At 36.7% G+C, this 20,156-nt stretch overlaps 1 protein-coding gene and 1 pseudogene across 1 annotated transcript; both read left to right on the forward strand.

Moving 5' to 3' along the window:
- The first annotated feature begins 26 nt into the window (after positions 1 to 26).
- Positions 27 to 5,718, forward strand: LOC8265217 (glutamate receptor 2.7). The gene is made up of 5 exons (XM_002515331.4): positions 27 to 527; positions 2,513 to 3,855; positions 3,958 to 4,270; positions 4,370 to 4,776; positions 4,938 to 5,718. The coding sequence occupies exons 1-5, from the start codon at positions 263 to 265 to the stop codon at positions 5,493 to 5,495; spliced, it is 2,886 nt and encodes a 961-aa protein (XP_002515377.1). The 5' UTR covers positions 27 to 262; the 3' UTR covers positions 5,496 to 5,718.
- Positions 5,719 to 7,338: 1,620 nt separating this feature from the next.
- On the forward strand, positions 7,339 to 20,086 carry LOC8265216 (annotated as a pseudogene).
- The last annotated feature ends 70 nt before the right edge of the window (positions 20,087 to 20,156 follow it).

Consider the following 20,156-nt stretch of genomic DNA (forward strand, 5'->3'; position numbering starts at 1 on the left):
CGCTCTGCTCGGTCTGAAAGTGACCTATTACCAAATAATAAATGAGTTTTGTTTTGGTCTTTGAAGAGAGTGTATTTGGCATAAATTTTTGAGGCAATCACAGCATGAAATTTCCTTGCAATAGTAGCCACTGATTTGTGGCTACTGTGCTACCTTATATTCAAATAGTAGCACAATATGCTCTTCCACCAGGCGTAGGAAGTACACTCGAGTTGTTATCTCATAGAACTGGAGGCAACGAAATACCAATACAAATAAAAAGATGAGAAAGAACAACCCAGGATCTGTGATCTCTTTTTCCTTTCTGATCTCTCTTTTGTCGACAGAAATGATGATGGCACAAAACGCAACAGTATCAGTGAATGTAGGAGTGGTTCTTGACTTGGAGAACTTGGAAAGCAAGAAATGGTTGAGCTGCATCAACATGGCCCTGTCAGACTTCTACGCTACCAATGGTCATTATAAGACAAGGTTGGTCCTCTATACCAGGAACTCCATGGAGGATGTTGTCGGTGCAGCTGCTGCAGGTTTCTCTCCCTATCTTCTTTCTGGATTTTTATAGTGTTTTTTTAAGCATATATGAAAAGTCTCTCTTGGTTGTCAAGGAATCACGAAACCCAAAAGTTTAAGCTCAAGAATACTTTTTATATCTACATGTATAAAAATACAGATATTAGTTATGCAGTCTAAAAATCAAGCTTCTCTTCTATGTTTCACTTTTCCTGTCAAGTTATAGATTCATGAGCAGTATGGTTAAATGTTGTTATATATAATTACATGGTTTCTGTTGATTGGTTAAATGTTGTTATATATAATTACATGGTTTCTGTTGATTAATGTTGACGATGAAAGAATAGTACCTCATTCACCAATGGTGACCAAGAAAGATTAAATTCTTTATTGGACAGAATCATTTTATACTCAATACCTATAAAACATATTTAGATATTATTGAAATAATCTATATATATTAATTTTTAGGACCTAATTCTTTTTTATAGGTGTATTTAATTTTTGACACGTAAAATTTTTATTTTGATATATGTATTATTTTTGACATATAAAATTTAAATTTTTGTATAATTTTATAGTTTTTTCTATTAATCTATTGATTAACAAGTTATATTACTAATTAAACACATATATTACTAATTAAACACATACTCTTATTCTAAGAAATATCATATTAAATATATTTTAATATTATAGTAACCAATAAATAGTTTTCTAATATTATAATAATACTAATTTTATTCTAAAAATAATATATTTAATTATATTTTAATATTATATTAATTAATTAATTAATTTTTTAGTTAGATAATAATTCTAATTCTAGAGAATGACATTTTAAATTATATTTAATAATGAATCAATTATTAATTATACAATAAGTAATATCAATTATATTAATATATTAATTTATATAATATTAGAAGTAATTAATAAATAATTTTTATATCATGCATTAATAAAATTTTAAAATTTAAAAAACTAAAGACATTTAAAAACAATTACTTTACTATTATTTTTTAAAATTTTATAAATTAATATTAAATATTAAAATTATTATTAAATTGTATATATCAACTTGATTTTATAATTAAAATAATTATAACGGTCGCAAGTAACACATAGACAAAAGACTAGTATTATCTAATTTAGATGGATAAAAATTTTAAGTTTAGATTTTTGCATTTATACTCTGTAAGCTATTACTTGTGTGAGTATAAAAATAACTAATTGTATTATATAGTCTTTAAATAAATCTAATCTATCATGTAATATAAATAAAATTAATTATATATTAATATTTATTATTTGTAATATTTATATAAATTATTTTAATCATGAATGATTAATGCTAATAAATAATCAAGTCAATATAAAGATTAAATCCGCTAAGAATTACTCCCCAAATAGATTAGGAATAAAATTATTGAAATTACTAGTTTGTTTGGGTTTCACTTGTTTTGCTTGTCTGTGTGGTTGCTTGAAATGGGCAGCTTAGATAATCCTGACGTGGCCAGCTTCTGACCTAAGCTTAAGCGGCTGTGTTGAATAAGGAACGAACAGCTTTGCTTGCCTTACCACGCAGTGGCAGTATACCAGAAGGCTTCATAAATCGCCCATCCTTCTCCAAGTCACTCAAAAATGTCGTCTTAGATCGAAACCGTAGCCGGAAATTGACCAAAAAAGAAAAGAAATAATAATAGAAAGAGAGTTATTTCAAGTATTAAATTTACAATATATCTTGTTTATCAAAATGCATAAGGTGATGAACCCAAGTTCCTACAAAACAAAGAATTGAATTATCTGTGAAATATTAGTAATTAGCTTATTTATTTTGGGCTATATCGCTTAATTCTTTACACATAACAGACACTAGAGTTTGAAACTTGTCAAAAAGAAACATAAATATATGTGCATGTATGTCTCTCTTTTTGCTCTTTCTATTTAAGCCGCCACAAATCCATAATATCGAATTGACTATGAAACACATTTTACACAGCACTGAACTTGATAAAAAATGTGGAAGTCCAAGCAATTATAGGACCTACAACATCTACGCAGGCTGGCTTTGTTATTGAGCTTGGACAAAAAGCTCAAGTACCCATCATATCCTTTTCTGCATCAACTCCTTCTCTTACTTCTATCCGGAGACCATATTTCTTCAGAGCTACACAAAATGATTCAACTCAAGTGGGTGCCATCGCTGCACTAATTCAAGCTTTTGGATGGAGAGAAGCAGTGCCCATTTACGTTGATAACGAGTATGGCCAAGGAGTCATACCTTATTTAACTGATGCTTTGCAAGCAATTGATACCCGAATCCCTTACAGGAGTCTAATCTCTTTCTTCGCTACTGATGACCAAATTGCTGAAGAGCTATACAAGTTGATGAGTATGCAAACTAGAGTTTTTATCCTGCACATGCTACCCTCTCTCGGCTCTCGGCTTCTCACTAAAGCAAGAGAGGCTGGAATGATGAGTGAAGGCTATGTTTGGATCATGACAAATGGGATGTCCGATTACTTGCGTTCTCTAACCCCTTCTGTTATCGAATCAATGCAAGGTGTATTGGGTGTTAAACCTTATGTTCCAAAAACTAAAGAGCTGGAAAATTTTTACGTTCGATGGAAAAGCAAATTCCTGCAAGATAACCCAGGAACTGTCGATGTTGAGTCGAGCATTTACGAACTATGGGCATATGATGCTGCTATTGCGTTGGCCATGGCAATCGAGAAAGCTGGGGCTGCAAAGATTGACTTCCAGAAAGCAAATACTTCCAGCAATTCAACAACTGACCTTACCACTTTTGGGGTCTCTCTAAATGGTCCGGACCTTCTTCAGGCATTGTCAAACACTGGCTTCAAAGGCCTTGCAGGAGATTTCCTTTTCGTTAATGGGCAGCTACCATCGTCGGCTTTCCAGATAATTAATGTAATTGGTGATGGAGCAAGAGGACTTGGATTTTGGACACCCCAAAAGGGACTTACCAAGAAATTGAACTCAGTGGCAGTCACAAATTTGTATTCTACTTCTGAATCCAATCTTGCACCAGTGATATGGCCTGGGGATTCATCTTCTGTTCCCAAGGGATGGGAGATTCCAACAAAAGGGAAGAAGTTGCGAATTCTAGTGCCAGTGAAAGAAGGTTTTAGTGAATTTGTAAAGGTGACAAGAGATCCTAGTACTAATATCACAACTGTCAGAGGCTACTGCATTGATGTTTTTGATGCTGTAGTGAAAGCATTACCTTATACTGTGACTTATGAATACATCCCCTTTGCCAATCCTGATGGAAGCAGTGCAGGAACTTATGATGATCTAGTCTATCAAGTGTACACTGGGGTAACTTCTAATCATTTTTGTGCTGATATGACATAAATTCCTCATACGGCTGAGGCATGAGCATAATTTTCTGTCACTTTTTTTCTTATTCTTTCATCACAGAAATTTGATGCTGTGGTGGGAGATACAACTATAATCGCAAACAGGTCCTTGTATGTGGACTTCACATTTCCTTACACAGAATCAGGAGTATCAATGATAGTGCCAATCAAAGACAACAATAGTAAAAATGCATGGGTTTTCTTGAAGCCTTTAACATGGGATCTTTGGGTAACAAGCTTCTGTTTCTTTGTTTTCATTGGTTTTGTGGTCTGGGTTCTTGAACACAGGATAAATCAAGACTTTAGAGGACCACCATCACATCAAGCTGGAACTGCGTTCTGGTTTTCCTTCTCGACCATGGTTTTTGCCCATCGTAATTCTCCTACCCCTTCTGAATTCTCACAACTAATTTGAGCTTTTAACTGTTGGTACAAATTGAACTGATACTCTTTGTTCTTTGTATTTATAACAGGGGAAAGAGTGGTTAGCAACTTGGCTAGATCAGTAGTAATCATATGGTGTTTCGTTGTATTGATTCTGACTCAAAGCTACACGGCCAGTTTAACAAGTCTCCTGACAGTCCAGCAGCTCATGCCTACTGTGACTGATGTTCATCAGCTCATTAGCAATGAAGATAACGTAGGCTACCTGCAAGGTTCTTTTGTTTTGGGAATCCTAAAAGGGTTGGGTTTTCATGAATCCAGACTCAAAGTGTACAAGTCTACTGAAGAATGCAACGAACTATTCGTAAAAGGAACTAGGAATGGCGGCATTACTGCTGCATTTGAGGAAGTACCATATATTAAGCTGTTTTTAGCACAGTATTGCTCCAAGTACACCATGGTAGAACCCACATTTAAGACAGGTGGCTTTGGATTTGTAAGTTCTCTCTTTTTTCTAATTTTGTTTGTTTGTTTGTTTATTTAAGATCCGAATGGAATTCTTACTCAGAAACCTCATGGGCCGGAGACAACTCCAGCATGATACTTGTGCATTTGTAGTTTCTGACATGGGTTTCTTATTTCTTTTGCGAGTTTCAGGTGTTTCCTAAAAGATCTCTATTAGTACCTGATGTCTCAAGGGCAATCTTGGATGTGATTCAAGGAGATAACATGAAGAAAATTGGAGAAGCATGGTTTGGAAAGCAAAGCAGCTGTCCAGATCCTAGCACCACTGTTTCTTCCAATAGCCTTAGTCTCAGAAGTTTCTGGGGGTTATTTTTAATTTCTGGAACAGCTTCAGCTTTAGCTCTCATGATATACGGAGCCATGTTTACCTATGAGCATTGGCAGATTATCAGGCGTTCTGATTCAGAAGCTAGAATATGGAGTAAAATTGTTCATTTGTTGAGAATATTTGACGAAAAAGACTTGAAATCACACACTTTCAGAAAGAGTGAAGTGAATGAGATAAGTATGGGTGCTCCAAGTCCGTCAATCTATTCAGTCCGGACAGATTTTCCTGGAGAACAGGGCAGACCTTCTGCAGAATATGGAGATCCAAATCCAGAGGAGCAACCAGCTCAAGAAGTAGTGCTAAATATTGATCTTGTCAATTCAAATCAAGATCAAGAGAACGGGCAACAAGTTCTGAAATAACCTGTCACAACTGCTAATTGGTAGATTTATATCATTGACTATGTGATAATTGGAACACCATCATCCATAGTTATATACTAAAATGACTCTTTCTTAATTATGTCTGAGAGGTCTTTGGTAATGCATGTAATATATATGTATTTTATTTTGAAAAAAAATAAAATTCCTGTATCTGGAATTCCAAGGCAATGCTGGAAGCTAGGTAGTTGTCCAAATTCTAACACGTCTGTTTCATCTAATATCCTTTGTCTCCAAAGTATATATCTGGAGCCTGTTGCTTTTCTATCACCTGTAATCTGGCAATAGACTCTAACATTACATGTCATATTTTTTTTTTTTGTCATATATTTAAGAATTTATGTTTTTAATACTTCTTAGTTACCGTTTTCGTGGATAGTCCCATGCATGGTCAGTATTGTAATCCGCTACTAATATTAATAAAATAAAAATGATTGTAAGTTAGACTTAAATTTTTAATAATGTTGATTTAATTAAATTGAAATCAAAGATTAATAGAAACAAGTTTTCCTACTTTGCATAAAATAAAGTAATCATCCATTTCATTTTTTTTTTTTCCTTTAGAAGAGGAATCATCCATTTCTTAAACAAAATAATTATTACTAGGGAAAATTACTAATACCCCCTGGGGTTTGCCATAATTTACAACTCCAACCTACATTGTTAAAAGTGAATTAGTTACCCCTGTCATCGGCCCCTCCGTTTATGAACCGTCAATTGAAACGTTAGTGCTAGAGAAAATGACTTATTTAACACTATGTAATATGAGTCCCTTTCTCTTTCTTTATCAATTAAGGGTTTTAAACCTATAAAGAACTGTAGTTATTTTTTTTTATTTAATCTATTTTTTCTCTTTTTTTCAGTTACAACCGCTCATCGTGACAACAAGATCATTCTCTTTTAATTATTTTACTTCACTTGTTTTCCCCCTCAATGCACGCCCTCCGTTGTTGTAGCTGTTACCACCATCAACCACCACAAGAACAAGTTTTACTGATCGAACTTGTATTTGTTAGTTTTGAGTGGATCTATTTATGGTAGTGTGTATCCGTTTATGATGGAGGGCATTACTATTCTCCACAACAAGGATCTATCCCATTTATGGCAGAGATGGGTGGCAGTGATGAATGGAAGTGGTGGTGGTGGTGAGACAGACAATAATGGGGACATAATAAGGTTTAAGAAAACTGGAAGAAGCTTAAGTTTTATTTATGAGGAAGGGACATGAGCAGTTATAATAAAAGAGCCTATTCTTAGGGATGGTTGTACTAAGGTTTGAACGGATTCAATTTCCTAAAACTATGGAGGAGAATCTTCTGATATAGCTTGCCAAACAAAGACAAGAATTTATCCTCCTCATCTTTCCTTGCACCCCATCCAAACAAGGACTAAAAGGAAAGGCAGTGATCAATTAAACGAGTTGCCAAGACCAAGAAGAAGACCGAATATTAACCTTTAAATTATGGAAGTCTTGAAATTGAAGAGAAGTAAACGCTGACGTTACATCCGACGTTTAATTTCCTGAGAACACAGTATCCTTCAATTTGGACATTTTAGACAAATGGACATGCGTAATAAATGGTATATATACTATCTTTTTTTATTATTTTTATTATTATTGTTTTTTTTACTAAGAGGATATTAGAGCATTTATTTATTTATTTAATAAATTAAGAACTAAAAAGAAAAAAAGATTATTCCACTCCTTACATTTTTAAATTAAGAAAAAAGAAACAAATTAATTAAGCATCGTGAAATTACGATTTGCAGAAATACAACTCAAATTCTTATTAAAAATTGGCAGAAATTAAATAAGATGTATCACTAAAATAGTAACTGATACAGAGAAGATAATGATCAGGAAACTAAATTACAAAAAAGGCCTGAGCAGATAAATGAAAGCAAGTTAACTAGCAAGGCATGCTGACAAACTTTAAGTTTGTACCCACCAGACATACTTTGATTTGGTCAACACAAAACCGAAGATACTCACTCCAAGTAATTGTCAAAATCAAATCATTGTGGGCTGTGCTATCTTAGTATCTAAGTGCAACAATAATAGATGCCACATCTCAAAGCTGCATACTGCGTTTGATTGATTTTTTTTTTTTTTCTAATTATTTGAACAGATTGTACTTGATGTATTTTAAGGCAATTAAATTTCTTTGACACCTAGTTAGTGATTAGTCTGTTTTTAATTTGAGTAGTAGCATAACATGCATGCTCTTCCTCCAGGCACAGAACAGAAGTTAATTCTTCTATTCGTCTTCTTTTATACTTTTTAAATCCTGAGATCTTATATATAAATAAGAAATTTTCTGTTGAAAGTTGTTATCTCATACAACTGGAGGCAACCCAATATCTGTAGACAAAAGGATGAGAAAGAAGGCTTCAACACCTGTTATCTCTTTCTCTTTTCTTATAATTCTTTTTTTGACAGATATGGTGATGGCACAAAACACAACAATGCTAGTGAATGTAGGAGTGGTTCTTGACTTAGAGCATTTGGCAGGCAAGAAAGGGTTGAGCTGCATCAAGATGGCCCTGTCAGACTTCTATGCTACCAATAGTCATTATAAGCCAAGGTTAGTCCGTCATACCAGGAACTCCATGGAAGATGTCGTTGGTGCAGCTGCAGCAGGTGTCTCTTTCTGATCTCTCTCTCTCTCTCTCTCTCTCTCCCTCTCTCTCTCTCTCTCTCTCTGGATTTTATACATTTTTCATTAAAATTAAGCGTGTATAAGCCATCTTTCAAAATTTATCGATATCAAATTATTTAGTCTAAAAATTCAAGCTCCCCCTTCTTTCACTTTGCCTAGGACATTATTCTTTCTGTCAGATGAGCAGTATGATCAAATGGGATCAAGGGTTGAATTTCTCTATATAGCATTCGTGACCAAGAAAGCTTAAGTTCTCACTTCTCAAGTGCGTGGTCTTTTTTAATTATATTGTTTTTATTAATTACTTCTAAAATGAGGAAAAGAAATAACTATCCAGGCCGTAATTCCTTTCCTACATCTGAGGAGAGTTTTTATGTAGTAAAGCATATCCCAAAGCAGCTAAGGAGAGCATTGCAATTCATTTCTTACCCAGCTTACTGCAACTCAGAATGAATGGAAAGCATATCAGAAAAAGTCGTGAGTTCCAAAGCTTTGAGAATGGCAAGAATCTCCGCTAGATACCAATAGGAAAAGAGAATAGCCCTAGAACGACACCATCCGTAATCATACCCCTAACTACTCCACCAGGTTTCCAAAGGCCGATCCATCCATATTCCATTTAAAGGGATTCATCGATGGTGGAGAGCACCGCATGCTACAAATGAATTATTTTATTTAAAAAGTTAATATGACCGAGATTTTATATTACTGGAATAGTTTTTCGATTATTATCTTTATAACATCAAATTTTTAAATTATTTTTATACAGGCAAATGAACTTTGTTTTCTTATTTATGTGAAATGCGTCAAATGTTCTTTATTTTGATTGCAAAATTTGGTTCAATCGAGTGAAAGATTAGGCCTGAGTTTAGTTGCAACAGTTAAGAGGGCATCTCCAACGACTGACACAATAATTATAATATATATTTAGAAAATGTAACATAGATAATGAAATAACCTGTTTCCAATTAGTTTGAAAAGTTGTTATGATGCCATATGTGATGTGGGAATTAGAGTCATTATATGTGTGCATTGACAGAAATGTGTCATCTGCGAGGTGGTAGTACATATATCTAAAGACCCAAAATTCTTCATAAGTCGTGCCATGCTTCTGCAAGTCACCTAAAATTATTGTCCTTGGATCGAAATTATTACACGGCTTTAAAGAAAAATAAAAGAATTGGAGAATTATAACAATTTGTTCCAACTATTAAGTATGCTATAAATATATGTTTGTTGATTACATATTGTAATATGATGAGATAAAAACTCTATAACAAAATATATTAGCTCTAATCAATTCTAATTTCTCTTTTGAATCTCCCTTCCGAAACACAGCACTGACCTTGATAAAAAATGTGGAATTACAAGCAATTATAGGACCTACAACATCTACGCAGGCTGGCTTTGTTATTGAGCTCGGACAAAAAGCTCATGCACCCATCATATCCTTTTCTGCATCAACTCCTTCTCTTGCTTCTATCCGGAGAACATATTTATTCAGAGCTACAAAAAATGATTCAACTCAAGTGGGTGCCATCGCTGCACTAATTCAAGCTTTTGGATGGAGAGAAGCAGTGCCCATTTACGTTGATAACGAGTATGGCCAAGGAGTCATACCTTATTTAACTGATTCTTTGCAAGCAATTGATACCCGAATCCCTTACAGGAGTCTAATCTCTTTCTCCGCCACTGATGACCAAATTGCTGAAGAGCTATACAAGTTGATGAGTATGCAAACTAGAGTTTTTATCTTGCACATGCTACCCTCTCTCGGTTCTCGGCTTCTCACTAAAAGCAAGAGAGGTTGGAATGATGAGTGAAGGCTATGTTTGGATCATGACAAATGGGATGTCCGATTACTTGCGTTCTCTAACCCCTTCTGTTATCGAATCAATGCACGGTGTATTGGGTGTTCGACCTTATGTTCCAAAAACTAAAGAGCTGGAAATTTTTTAAGTTCGATGGAAAAGCAAATTCCTGCAAGATAACCCAAGAACTGTCGATGTTGAGTCGAGCATTTACGAACTATGGACATATGATGCTGCTATTGCATTTGGCAATCGATAAAGCTGGGGCTGCAAAGATTGACTTCCAGAAAGCAAATACTTCAAGCAATTCAACAATTGACCTTACCACTTTTGGGGTCTCTCTAAATGGTCCGGACCTTCTTCAGGCATTGTCAAACACTGGCTTCAGAGGCCTTGCAGGAGATTTCCTTTTCGTTAATGAGCAGCTACCATCCTCGACTTTCCAGATAATTAATGTAATTGGTGATGGAGCAAGAGGACTTGGATTTTGGACACCCCAAAAGGGACTTATCAAGAAATTGAACTCAGTGGCAGTCACAAATTTGTATTCTACTTCTGAATCCAATCTTGCACCAGTGATATGGCCTGGGGATTCATCTTCTATTCTCAAGGGATGGGAGATTCCAACAAAAGGGAAGAAGTTGCGAATTCTAGTGCCAGTGAAAGAAGGTTTTAGTGAATTTGTAAAGGTGACAAGAGATCCTCGTACTAATACCACAACTGTCAGAGGCAACTGCATTGATGTTGTTAATGCTGTAGTGAAAGCATTATCTTATGCTGTGACTTATGAATACTGTTAATATTGAAAGAAAATCATAATGTACATCATCAAAAGAAGCTTAACCTAAAAATAAAGGAAAGATGACTATTTATACTCTAACATGAAAATAACTATATTACCCTTACAATAAACATTTAATTACAGTATTTAACATTCCCCCTCAAACTCACGATGCGATATCAACAAGCATCGAGAGTTTGCCAGATAAAAAACGAAAACGTGAAGCAATTAGACATTTTGTAAATAAGTCTGCAAGCTGTAAGGAAGAAAAAACAAAAGGTAAAGTCAAGGTGCCATTCTGAAGATGATGACGGGTAATATGAAGTCGATTTCGATATGCTTGGTCCGTTCGTGAAAGACTGAATTGTGTGCAATCTGAATAGCGCTCTTATTATCACAATGTAAAGGAGTTGGTTGCCGCAGAAAGACACCCATATCAGCAAGCAACCATCGCAACCAAACTATTTCACAAGTAGTAGAAGCCATAGCGATATTGACATCCGTTGAGGATCGAGAAATGACGTCTTCTTACTTTTCCAAGAGATAAGGGAATCACCTAAAAAGATACAAAATCCGAGTAGTTGATTTGCGGTCGGTGGGATCACCAATCAGCATCGGAGTAAACACATAACTCTAAAGATGAAGCGGATGAAAATAGAAGAGGAGGTATCTCAAAATGAACGTAATGAATGTAGTAGGAGAAGTAACAAACCCATCGACTATATGAACAACATATGCAATATCGAGTGATAGTAAGATAAACCAAACTTTCAACAACAATCCGAGAACCATCAATAAGCGGCGTTGAGCTCAATTGGAGTAGCAACAGTCTTATTGTCGGGGAAAGGCGAGCACGCTCAAAAATATCGGAAATGTACTTAGATTGAGAAAGAAGATACCCTTTTGGAGAAGAAGCAACTTCAATACCCAAGAAGTAATGAAGGGAACCCAAGTCCTTCATAGCAAAACAATGAGTCGGACTAATCCCGACAACATCATCACCGTAATAATCATATCATCAACATATAGAGAAAGCAAAATTCGACCGGTAAGTATATTTGATAAGCGATGCGAGTCACGGTGGCTAGGATGAAAACCAAGTGAAGTAATTACAAGAGAAAACTTCTCAAACCAAGCGAGGAGCTGTTTGAGACCATAAAGAGCCTTTCTAAGTCCTGCGGACTTCACCGGGATGATGATCAAGACCGGAGGAGGGACCATATAAACTTCTTCATGAAGATCGCCATTCAAAAGGCATTTTGACATCCATTTGAGTTATATCCCAACGGCGAGCGAATAAGAGTTCGAACTGTAGTCATTTTAGCAACGGGAGCAAAAGTCTCTTCATAATCCATACCATATTCTTGAGAATAACCTTTAGCCACTAAACGAGCTTTATACCTTTCAATAGAACCAGCAGACTTAGTTTTAATCTTGTAGACCCAACGAGAACCAATAACACGTTTACCTGCAAGAAGGAATACTAAATCCCAAGTATGGGTTTGGTGAAGAGCAGTTAACTCCTCAGCCATGGCACGCTGCCAAAGAGGATCTAGAATGGCTTCTTTGAAAGATGAAGGTTCAAAAAGACGATGAATAGAAGCGAGAAAGGAAACAAATGAACTCGAATAACAAGAATAATCAAAATCAGGTTGTTTAGTGGACTTACGATTGCGTGTAGGGATACGATAGTATCCATGATCTCGAGGAGATGATTGGGGCGGAGTGTGTAGTAGAGGAGCCAATAGAGGTGTCAGGAATGTCAGCAGAGGATAGCTTATCAACATCAGTAGCAAAAGGGTCAATATGGATAAGATCAGACATAGATATATGGTGAGGACGGTCAGGAATTGTAAAATAAGGAATATGTTCAAGAAAAACAATATGACGAGAAACATATAATTTATGACTAACTGGATCAAAACAACGATACCCTTTTTGACCTGCACCATAACCAAGAAAGACACATATAGTAGATCGAGATGATAGCTTACTGCGTTCAACATGAGGAAGAAGAACAAAATATGTAGAACCAAAAACACGAAGAGAAGTATAATCTGGCGCACGACCATACAATCTTTCATAGGGAGACAAGCCATAATTATGAGAAATAGGAATTCTGTTAATTAAATGAACAGAAGTAAGAACTCCTTCCCCCCAAAATTCACTAAGAACACTAGCAGACAACAAGAGTGATCGTGCAGTCTCTAGAATGTGCCTATGTTTTCTCTCAGCAACTCCATTTTGTTCAGGAGTATCAGTGCAAGAAGTTTGGTAAATTATACCATCTAAAGTAAGTAGATCCTTAAAAGCATGAGAAGTATACTCTCCCCCCAAATCACATCTAAAACATTTGATAACAGCTGAATGTTGGGTTTTCACAAGAGATCGGAACTCATTATAAATGCTAAAAAAGTCTGAACGACGTTTCATAAGATAAACCCAACAATAACGAGTGCAATCATCAATAAAAGATACATAATAGTGAGAATCCCCTTTTGTAGAAACAGGAGAGGGTCCCCATACATCAGAATGAATAAGATCAAAAGGAGCAACAGATATAGTAGTGCTTTTAGGAAAAGGCAATGCATTAAACTTGGCTAGTTTACAACCACTACAATCAGAAATATCATGAGTTTTCAGATTTCCTAAAGCTCCTGTAGAAACTAAAAATTTTAAACGAGACACAGAGACATGACCAAGGCGAGAGTGCTACAAATAAAACACAGATGAAGAGGGATTCAAACGAAAGGATGACAAATTCACACCAGGAATAACAGCCGCAATGTGAAGGGTTTTGAGTTGATCCAATACATAAAGTCCTCCTTCTCTATGACCGATTCCAATCACTTTCTGAGACTGTGGATCCTGAACAAAACAAGCAGAAGAAGAAAATGAGACTGAGCATCCAGTATCACAAATATGACCAACAAAAGAAAGATTCAAAGCAAGACTAGGAATGTGATAGACATTAGATAAAGATAGAGAAGGCGTAATAACCAAACCAACACCTTGCAATGGCATAGGTGTACCACTAGCAGTCATAACAAGAACTGAAACTTTAGGGGTTAGAGAAGTAAATGATGATAAATTAGGTGACATATGGTTTGAAGCACCAGAATCTAAAATCCAGGAGGAAGGGAATATACTTGAAGAACTAGATGACAGACCTACTTGAGAGGAAGCAGACATGACATGAGGCTGAGAAGCAAGAAACTGCTCAATCAGTGATGGGTCTAAGGAGGAGGTTGACAAGGCATTGTGAGGACGAGGTAGAAGAGGAGGTCCATTGTGGAAGCTGCTGATGAAACTGTTGTTGTTTTCCTTTGCCCAATTTCGGACACTGAGATTTTCAATGACCTTTTTCCTTACAAAACCCGCATTCATCACGAGCAACAGATCCATATGGCCTGAACTGAGATTTAGAGTTTGATCGAGGAAGTATGGCAAAAACAGATGGAGTAGAAGCTGGAGAAACCTCTTTTACAACCGAGGACTTCAAACGAATTTCTTCAGCCAAAAGTTCACTAACAAGGAATCAAGGCGTTGGATGACGATGCGAGAATAGACCCACAAAGTTCCTCAAACTCATCACGAAGGGCCATTAAAAGCGTACCAATTTGCCTCTCTTCGTACAATATAAGGCCCAAAGGCTCGTGAATTGAGTTACGTGAGAGCCAACTGATCCCACAAATCAGTCATCGTAGAATTCCTGAATACTCATACTTTTCTGCTAAAGAGCACGAATGTCAGACTCCAACTGGTATTGCTTTGCAAAATTAGGTGATCCCAAACCTCCTTATATTTTGCTAATTGGGTGCCTATCGAATGCTTAAGGAATTATTGATCCAAGTAATAATTTTTGAATTATCAACTTCCCATTTATCCAATAATGCCACATCATCTTGAGGCTTAATATAGGCACCCGAAATATATCCCCACTTTTGTTTCCCTTTCAAGAAATTTTTCATTACGTAGCTCCAATACGCATAATTCTTACCATCCAATCGAGCGAATGGCGCTTAGGCGAATCATCTCTAGCTTGACCATACAGACATAAAAGAAAGGAAAATTCAACAGAAATCAACAACAATCAATTACTCCAAAGAAGGGGCAACAAACCTACTTTTACAAACCGATAACAATCTTACAAAGCCTCTTTTACAGATTGCTTATGTGCCATAACCATTTATCAATATGAAACCACAATATATAATTTTCCACCAAGCAAATAAATTTAAGCCACAGCCCCTATCAACAAATCCAACCTTAAAGAATTTTGTTGACCAGGTGGCATGCCAACATCATTGTTTGCTGCAACTATCTTTAACAATATTCTCGTCTTTACAAGAATTTCATCTGAAACCAACACGCCACGAACAACAATAGTCTGCACAACAGATTGAACAAGGGAGTTTTGTCGAGCAGGTGGCATGCAAAGTGGAAATGGCAGCGCCGGCAGTGCGAAAAGAAGAGGCAAAACCGCGCCTTCACGGGTTTTCTTTATCTTCAAATGGGTTTCCAAGATTTTGGTATAGTCGATGTCGAGGCGGGCCGTTTTCAGACGCAGACGTCGAGGCCGTTCGTGAAATCCAACGCCCTTTTGGGTTTTCTTTATCTTCGAATGGGTTTCATATTTGCGAAGCAACGCTTTCATGTACACACAGTCAACAACAACGACGTCGTTTTCAGTAAAAGCCAGTCTCTATACTAGAACGACACCATTTTCCTTATGTTATACCAGACAACACAGCAGCAGAGGCTAATCCTTCTGCTAGTCCAAACAACAAATAGAACCGAATGTCCTCATTGCAAAATAAAACAATTTAGCTCTGATACCATGTTAATATTGAAAGAAAATCATAATGTACATCATTAAAAGAAGCTTAACCTAAAAATAAAGGAAAGATGACTATTTATACTCTAACATGGAAATAACTATACTACCCTTACAATAAACATTTAATTACAGTGTTTAACAAATACATCCCCTTTGCCAATCCTGATGGAAGCAGTGCAGAAACTTATGATGATCTAGTCTATCAAGTGTCCACTGGGGTAACTTCTAATTATTTTTGTGCTGATATGACATAAATTCCTCGTACGGCTGAGGCATGAGCATAACTTTCTGTCACTTCTTTTTCTTATTCTTTCATCACAAAAATTTGATGGTATAGTGGGAGATACAGCTATAATCGCAAACAAGTCCTTGTATGTGGACTTCATATTTCTTTACACAGAATCAGGAGAATCAATGATAGTGCCAATCAAAGACAACAATAGTAAAAATGCATGGGTTTCTTGAAGCCTTTAACATGGGATCTTTGGGGGGGTTAATTGTACCGTTGGTACCAAACCTTCGCACTTTTTTCCAAATGGCACCAAACCTTCAATTTGTTTCTTTTTGGTACCATTCCTATTATTTCAAACAGAATCAAGCACTTATTTGCTGATGTGGCTGCCGGATTTTGAATTGATAACACACCACTTGCCACATCTGTTGCTGACTCAACAAATAGTTATCCAACTCAGCAATTAAAAACATCTAGTTTTTATTCCCAATTTATAACCCTAAACCCCAAATAAAAAATCCTAAATCAGGAAAATTTCCAAATTATGAAACCTAGTTTTTATTCAAACCATTGTCAGATTTGCAGAAAAATGGTAGTAGGAGGCTGCACTAGCAGCAGTAGCGAGGATGAGCAACTCCCTCCTCAAGCTCGACGTGGAACGGCGAGGAAGGAAAAGGAAAAAGGCGTATGGAGGAAGAAGTTTGGGTACGGTAGTAGTGATGGGTGGCTAGAAATGGTGGAGATGGGTGGGGAGAGGTGCAGCGGGGCAGGAAGAAGAAGCAAGAGGATGGGGGCTTGAGTGATATTTTTCAAAAGATAAAAATTTCCATAAGCACCCCCTCCAATTGCTGACTAGGAATTAAGTTGTTGAGTGAGCAACAGGTGTGGCAAGTGGTGTGTTATCAATTCAAAATTCGGCAGCCACATCAGCAAATAAGTGCCGGATTCCTCTTTGGTACTGGCGGAAGATATAGAAATAATAGGAGTGGTACCAAAAAGAAACAAATTGAAGGTTTGGTACCATCGGTGCAATTAACCCGATCTTTGGGTAACAAGCTTCTGTTTCTTTATTTTCATTGGTTTTGTGGCCTGGGTTCTTGAACACAGAATAAATGAAGCCTTTAGAGGACCTCCATCACATCAAGCTGGCACTGCGTTCTGGTTTTCCTTCTCGACCATGATTTTTGCCCATCGTGATTCTCCTACCCCTTCTGAATTTTCACAATTAATTTGTGCTTTTAACTGTTGGTACAAATTGAAGAACTGATACTCTTTGTTCTTTATATTTATAACAGGGGAAAGAGTGGTTAGTAACTTGGCTAGACTAGTAGTAATGATATGGTGTTTCGTTATATTGATTCTCACTCAAAGCTACACGACCAGTTTAACAAGTCTCCTGACAGTCCAGCAGCTCATGCCTACTGTTACTGATGTCCATCAACTCATTAATAATGGAGAGTATGTGGGCTACCAGGAGGACTCTTTTGTTTTAGGAATCTTAAGAGGCTTGGGTTTTCATGAATCCAAACTCAAAGTGTACAATTCTACTAAAGAATGCAATGAACTTTTCGTTAAAGGAACGGAGAATGGTAGCATTGCTGCTGCATTGAGGAAGTACTATACACGGAGCTGCTCCTAGCATACTTCTCCTAGGTTTTTTTTTTTTTTTGCTTTTTCTGTTTCCTTGCTTATTCTTTTTTCCTTTTATAATTAGGATTCATATGGCATTGCAACTCAGGGACCTCATAAGCCTGGAGACAACTCCAATATGACACATATATATTCTTATTTCGTTTGTGAGTTTCAGGTGTTCCCTAAAAGATCTTGTTAGGTATGGCTCATATACCAGTTTAAGGGATAGATGCTGTAGTAGAGCGGAGTGAGTGAGTAGAGCGCAGCGCAACGAGCGAATGGAGCGGAAAAATCATACATGGTTGAGAAGATGGAGTCTTTGCAGAAAAATCATACATGGGAGTTAGTTCAGTTTTCTGAGGGAAAGAAGGCTATTGGGTGCAAGTGGGTGTACAAACAAAAATCAGCAGTATCAGAAAAAGAAGGGGAAAAGTTCAAGGCTCGATTGATAGCGAAGGGTTTTTAACAGCAGAAGGGGATAGATTATGATGAAATTTTTTCTCCTACAGTTAGGCATACTTCGATCAGGGCAGTACTTGCATTAGTAGCTAGTTGGGATTTGCATTTAGAGCATACGGATGTTAAAACTGCTTTTTTGCATGGTGATCTAGAGGAGTAGATTTACATGCAGCAGTGAGAAGGGTTCACTCAACTTGGACATGAGCATCTGGTTTGCAGGTTACAGAAATCATTTTATGGGTTGAAACAGTCTCCAAGACAATGGTACAAGCGGTTCGACTCCTACATGATTCAGATTGGCTACAAGCGATGGGAGTATGACTGTTGTGTCTATGTTAAGAGCCTTGATGATGGTTCTTTTATTTTTCTGTTACTGTATGTTGATGATATGTTGATTGTTGCAAAGAATATGCATGATGTCCTTGGTCTAAAAGCTCTGTTGAGCCAGGAATTTGATATGAAAGACTTAGGTGCTGCAAAGAAAATTCTTGGAATGGAGATTCACAGAGATAGAGGCTCAAGGAAACTGTGGTTATCTCAGCAAGGCTATGTTGAGAAAGTGTTAGAGAGGTTTGGGATAAGCAAAGCAAAGCCAGTGAGCATTCCATTGGCAAATCATTTTAAGCTTTCTTCAGAACAGTGTCCTAGGACAGATAGGAAAATTGAAGACATGGCAAAGGTTTCATATGCCAGTGCAGTTGGTTGCTTAAGGTATGCAATGGTATGTACTCGCCCTGACTTGGCTCATGCTATTAGTCAAGTTTGTTAATACATGTCTAAACCAGGTAGGCGACATTGGGAAGCAGTCAAGTGGATTTTTAGGTATCTGAAGGGTACTATAGGACATGGAATTGTTTACGACAGTTAGTAAGATGATCCTTTAGTTGTAGGGTATGTGGATTCAGATTATGCTGGTGATTTGGATGATAGAAGGTCTATGACTGGATATGTTTTTACTCTTGGTGGATGGCCTATATGTTGGAAATCAACAGTTCAGTCCATTGTGGCATTATCTACAACTGAAGTTGAGTACATGGCAATAGCTGAAGCTGCTAAAGAAGCTTTATCGCTTACTGGGCTAGTAAAGGAACTGGGAGTTTAGCAAGGTGGAGTTCAGTTGCATTGTGATTGTCAAAGTGCTATTCATTTGTCTAAAAACCAGGCATACCATGCTAGAACTAAGCATATTGATGAGGTATCACAAGATTAGAGAGTTGATTGCATCTGATGAAATATTATTGTAGAAGGTTCATACTAGTGAGAATGCAGCTGATATATTGACTAAGCCGGTTACTACCAACAAATTCATGAATTGCTTGGACTTGTTGAACGTTTATAGTTGCTAGACAAGTATGGTAGCTCAATCCACTTTGGTGTGTGAGAAACTCCATGGTTTCATCTCCTAAGGGGCTTGATATTCGCTAAGGTGGAGATTTGTTAGGTATGACTCATATACCAGTTTAAGGGACAAATGCTGGAGCTAAGCGGAGTGAGCGAGTGGAGCGCAGCGCAACGAGCGAATATATCTTTTGTATTTATAACCTAGTTAGAGGATTAATAAAAGTGTACAGCCGCTCATCGCTTCCAAGGACGTAGGCACATTGTTGAACCTCGTTAAATTCTTGTATTCTTATTTTTCTTGATTATTTGTTCATATTCCTATAATTATTAGCCTAATTTCTCAACAGATCTCCATTAGTAGCTCATGTGTCAAGAGCGATCCTAAATGTGACTAAAGGAGATAAAATGAAAGAAATTGAGGAAGCATGGTTTGGAAAGCAAAGCAATTGTCCAGATTCTAGCACCACCGTTTCTTCCAACAGCCTTAGTCTCAGAAGTTTCTGGGGCTTATTTTTAATTGCTGGAACAGTTTCAGTTTTAGCTCTGATAATACGGAGTCATGTTCACCTATGAGCATTGGCAAGTCATTATGTATTCTGGTTTAGAAGCTTCAATATGGAGTAGAATTGTTCATTTGTTCAGAATATTTGACCGGAAAGACTTGAATTCACACATTTTCAATAAGAGTGCATTGAATGAGGCATGTACGGATGCTCCAGGTCCATCAATTTATTCAGTCCGCACAATTTGTCCTGAAGGACATGGGACACCTTCTGCAGAATATGTTGATTCAAATCCAAATGAGCAGCCAACTTAAGACGTACGTAGTGCTAAAAATTGAGCTTCTCTGGTGGAGTTGTCACTTTTGCTGTCACATTAGAATGATA

This window comes from Ricinus communis, chromosome 3 (assembly GCF_019578655.1).
Source record: "Ricinus communis isolate WT05 ecotype wild-type chromosome 3, ASM1957865v1, whole genome shotgun sequence".
NCBI lineage: Eukaryota > Viridiplantae > Streptophyta > Magnoliopsida > Malpighiales > Euphorbiaceae > Ricinus > Ricinus communis.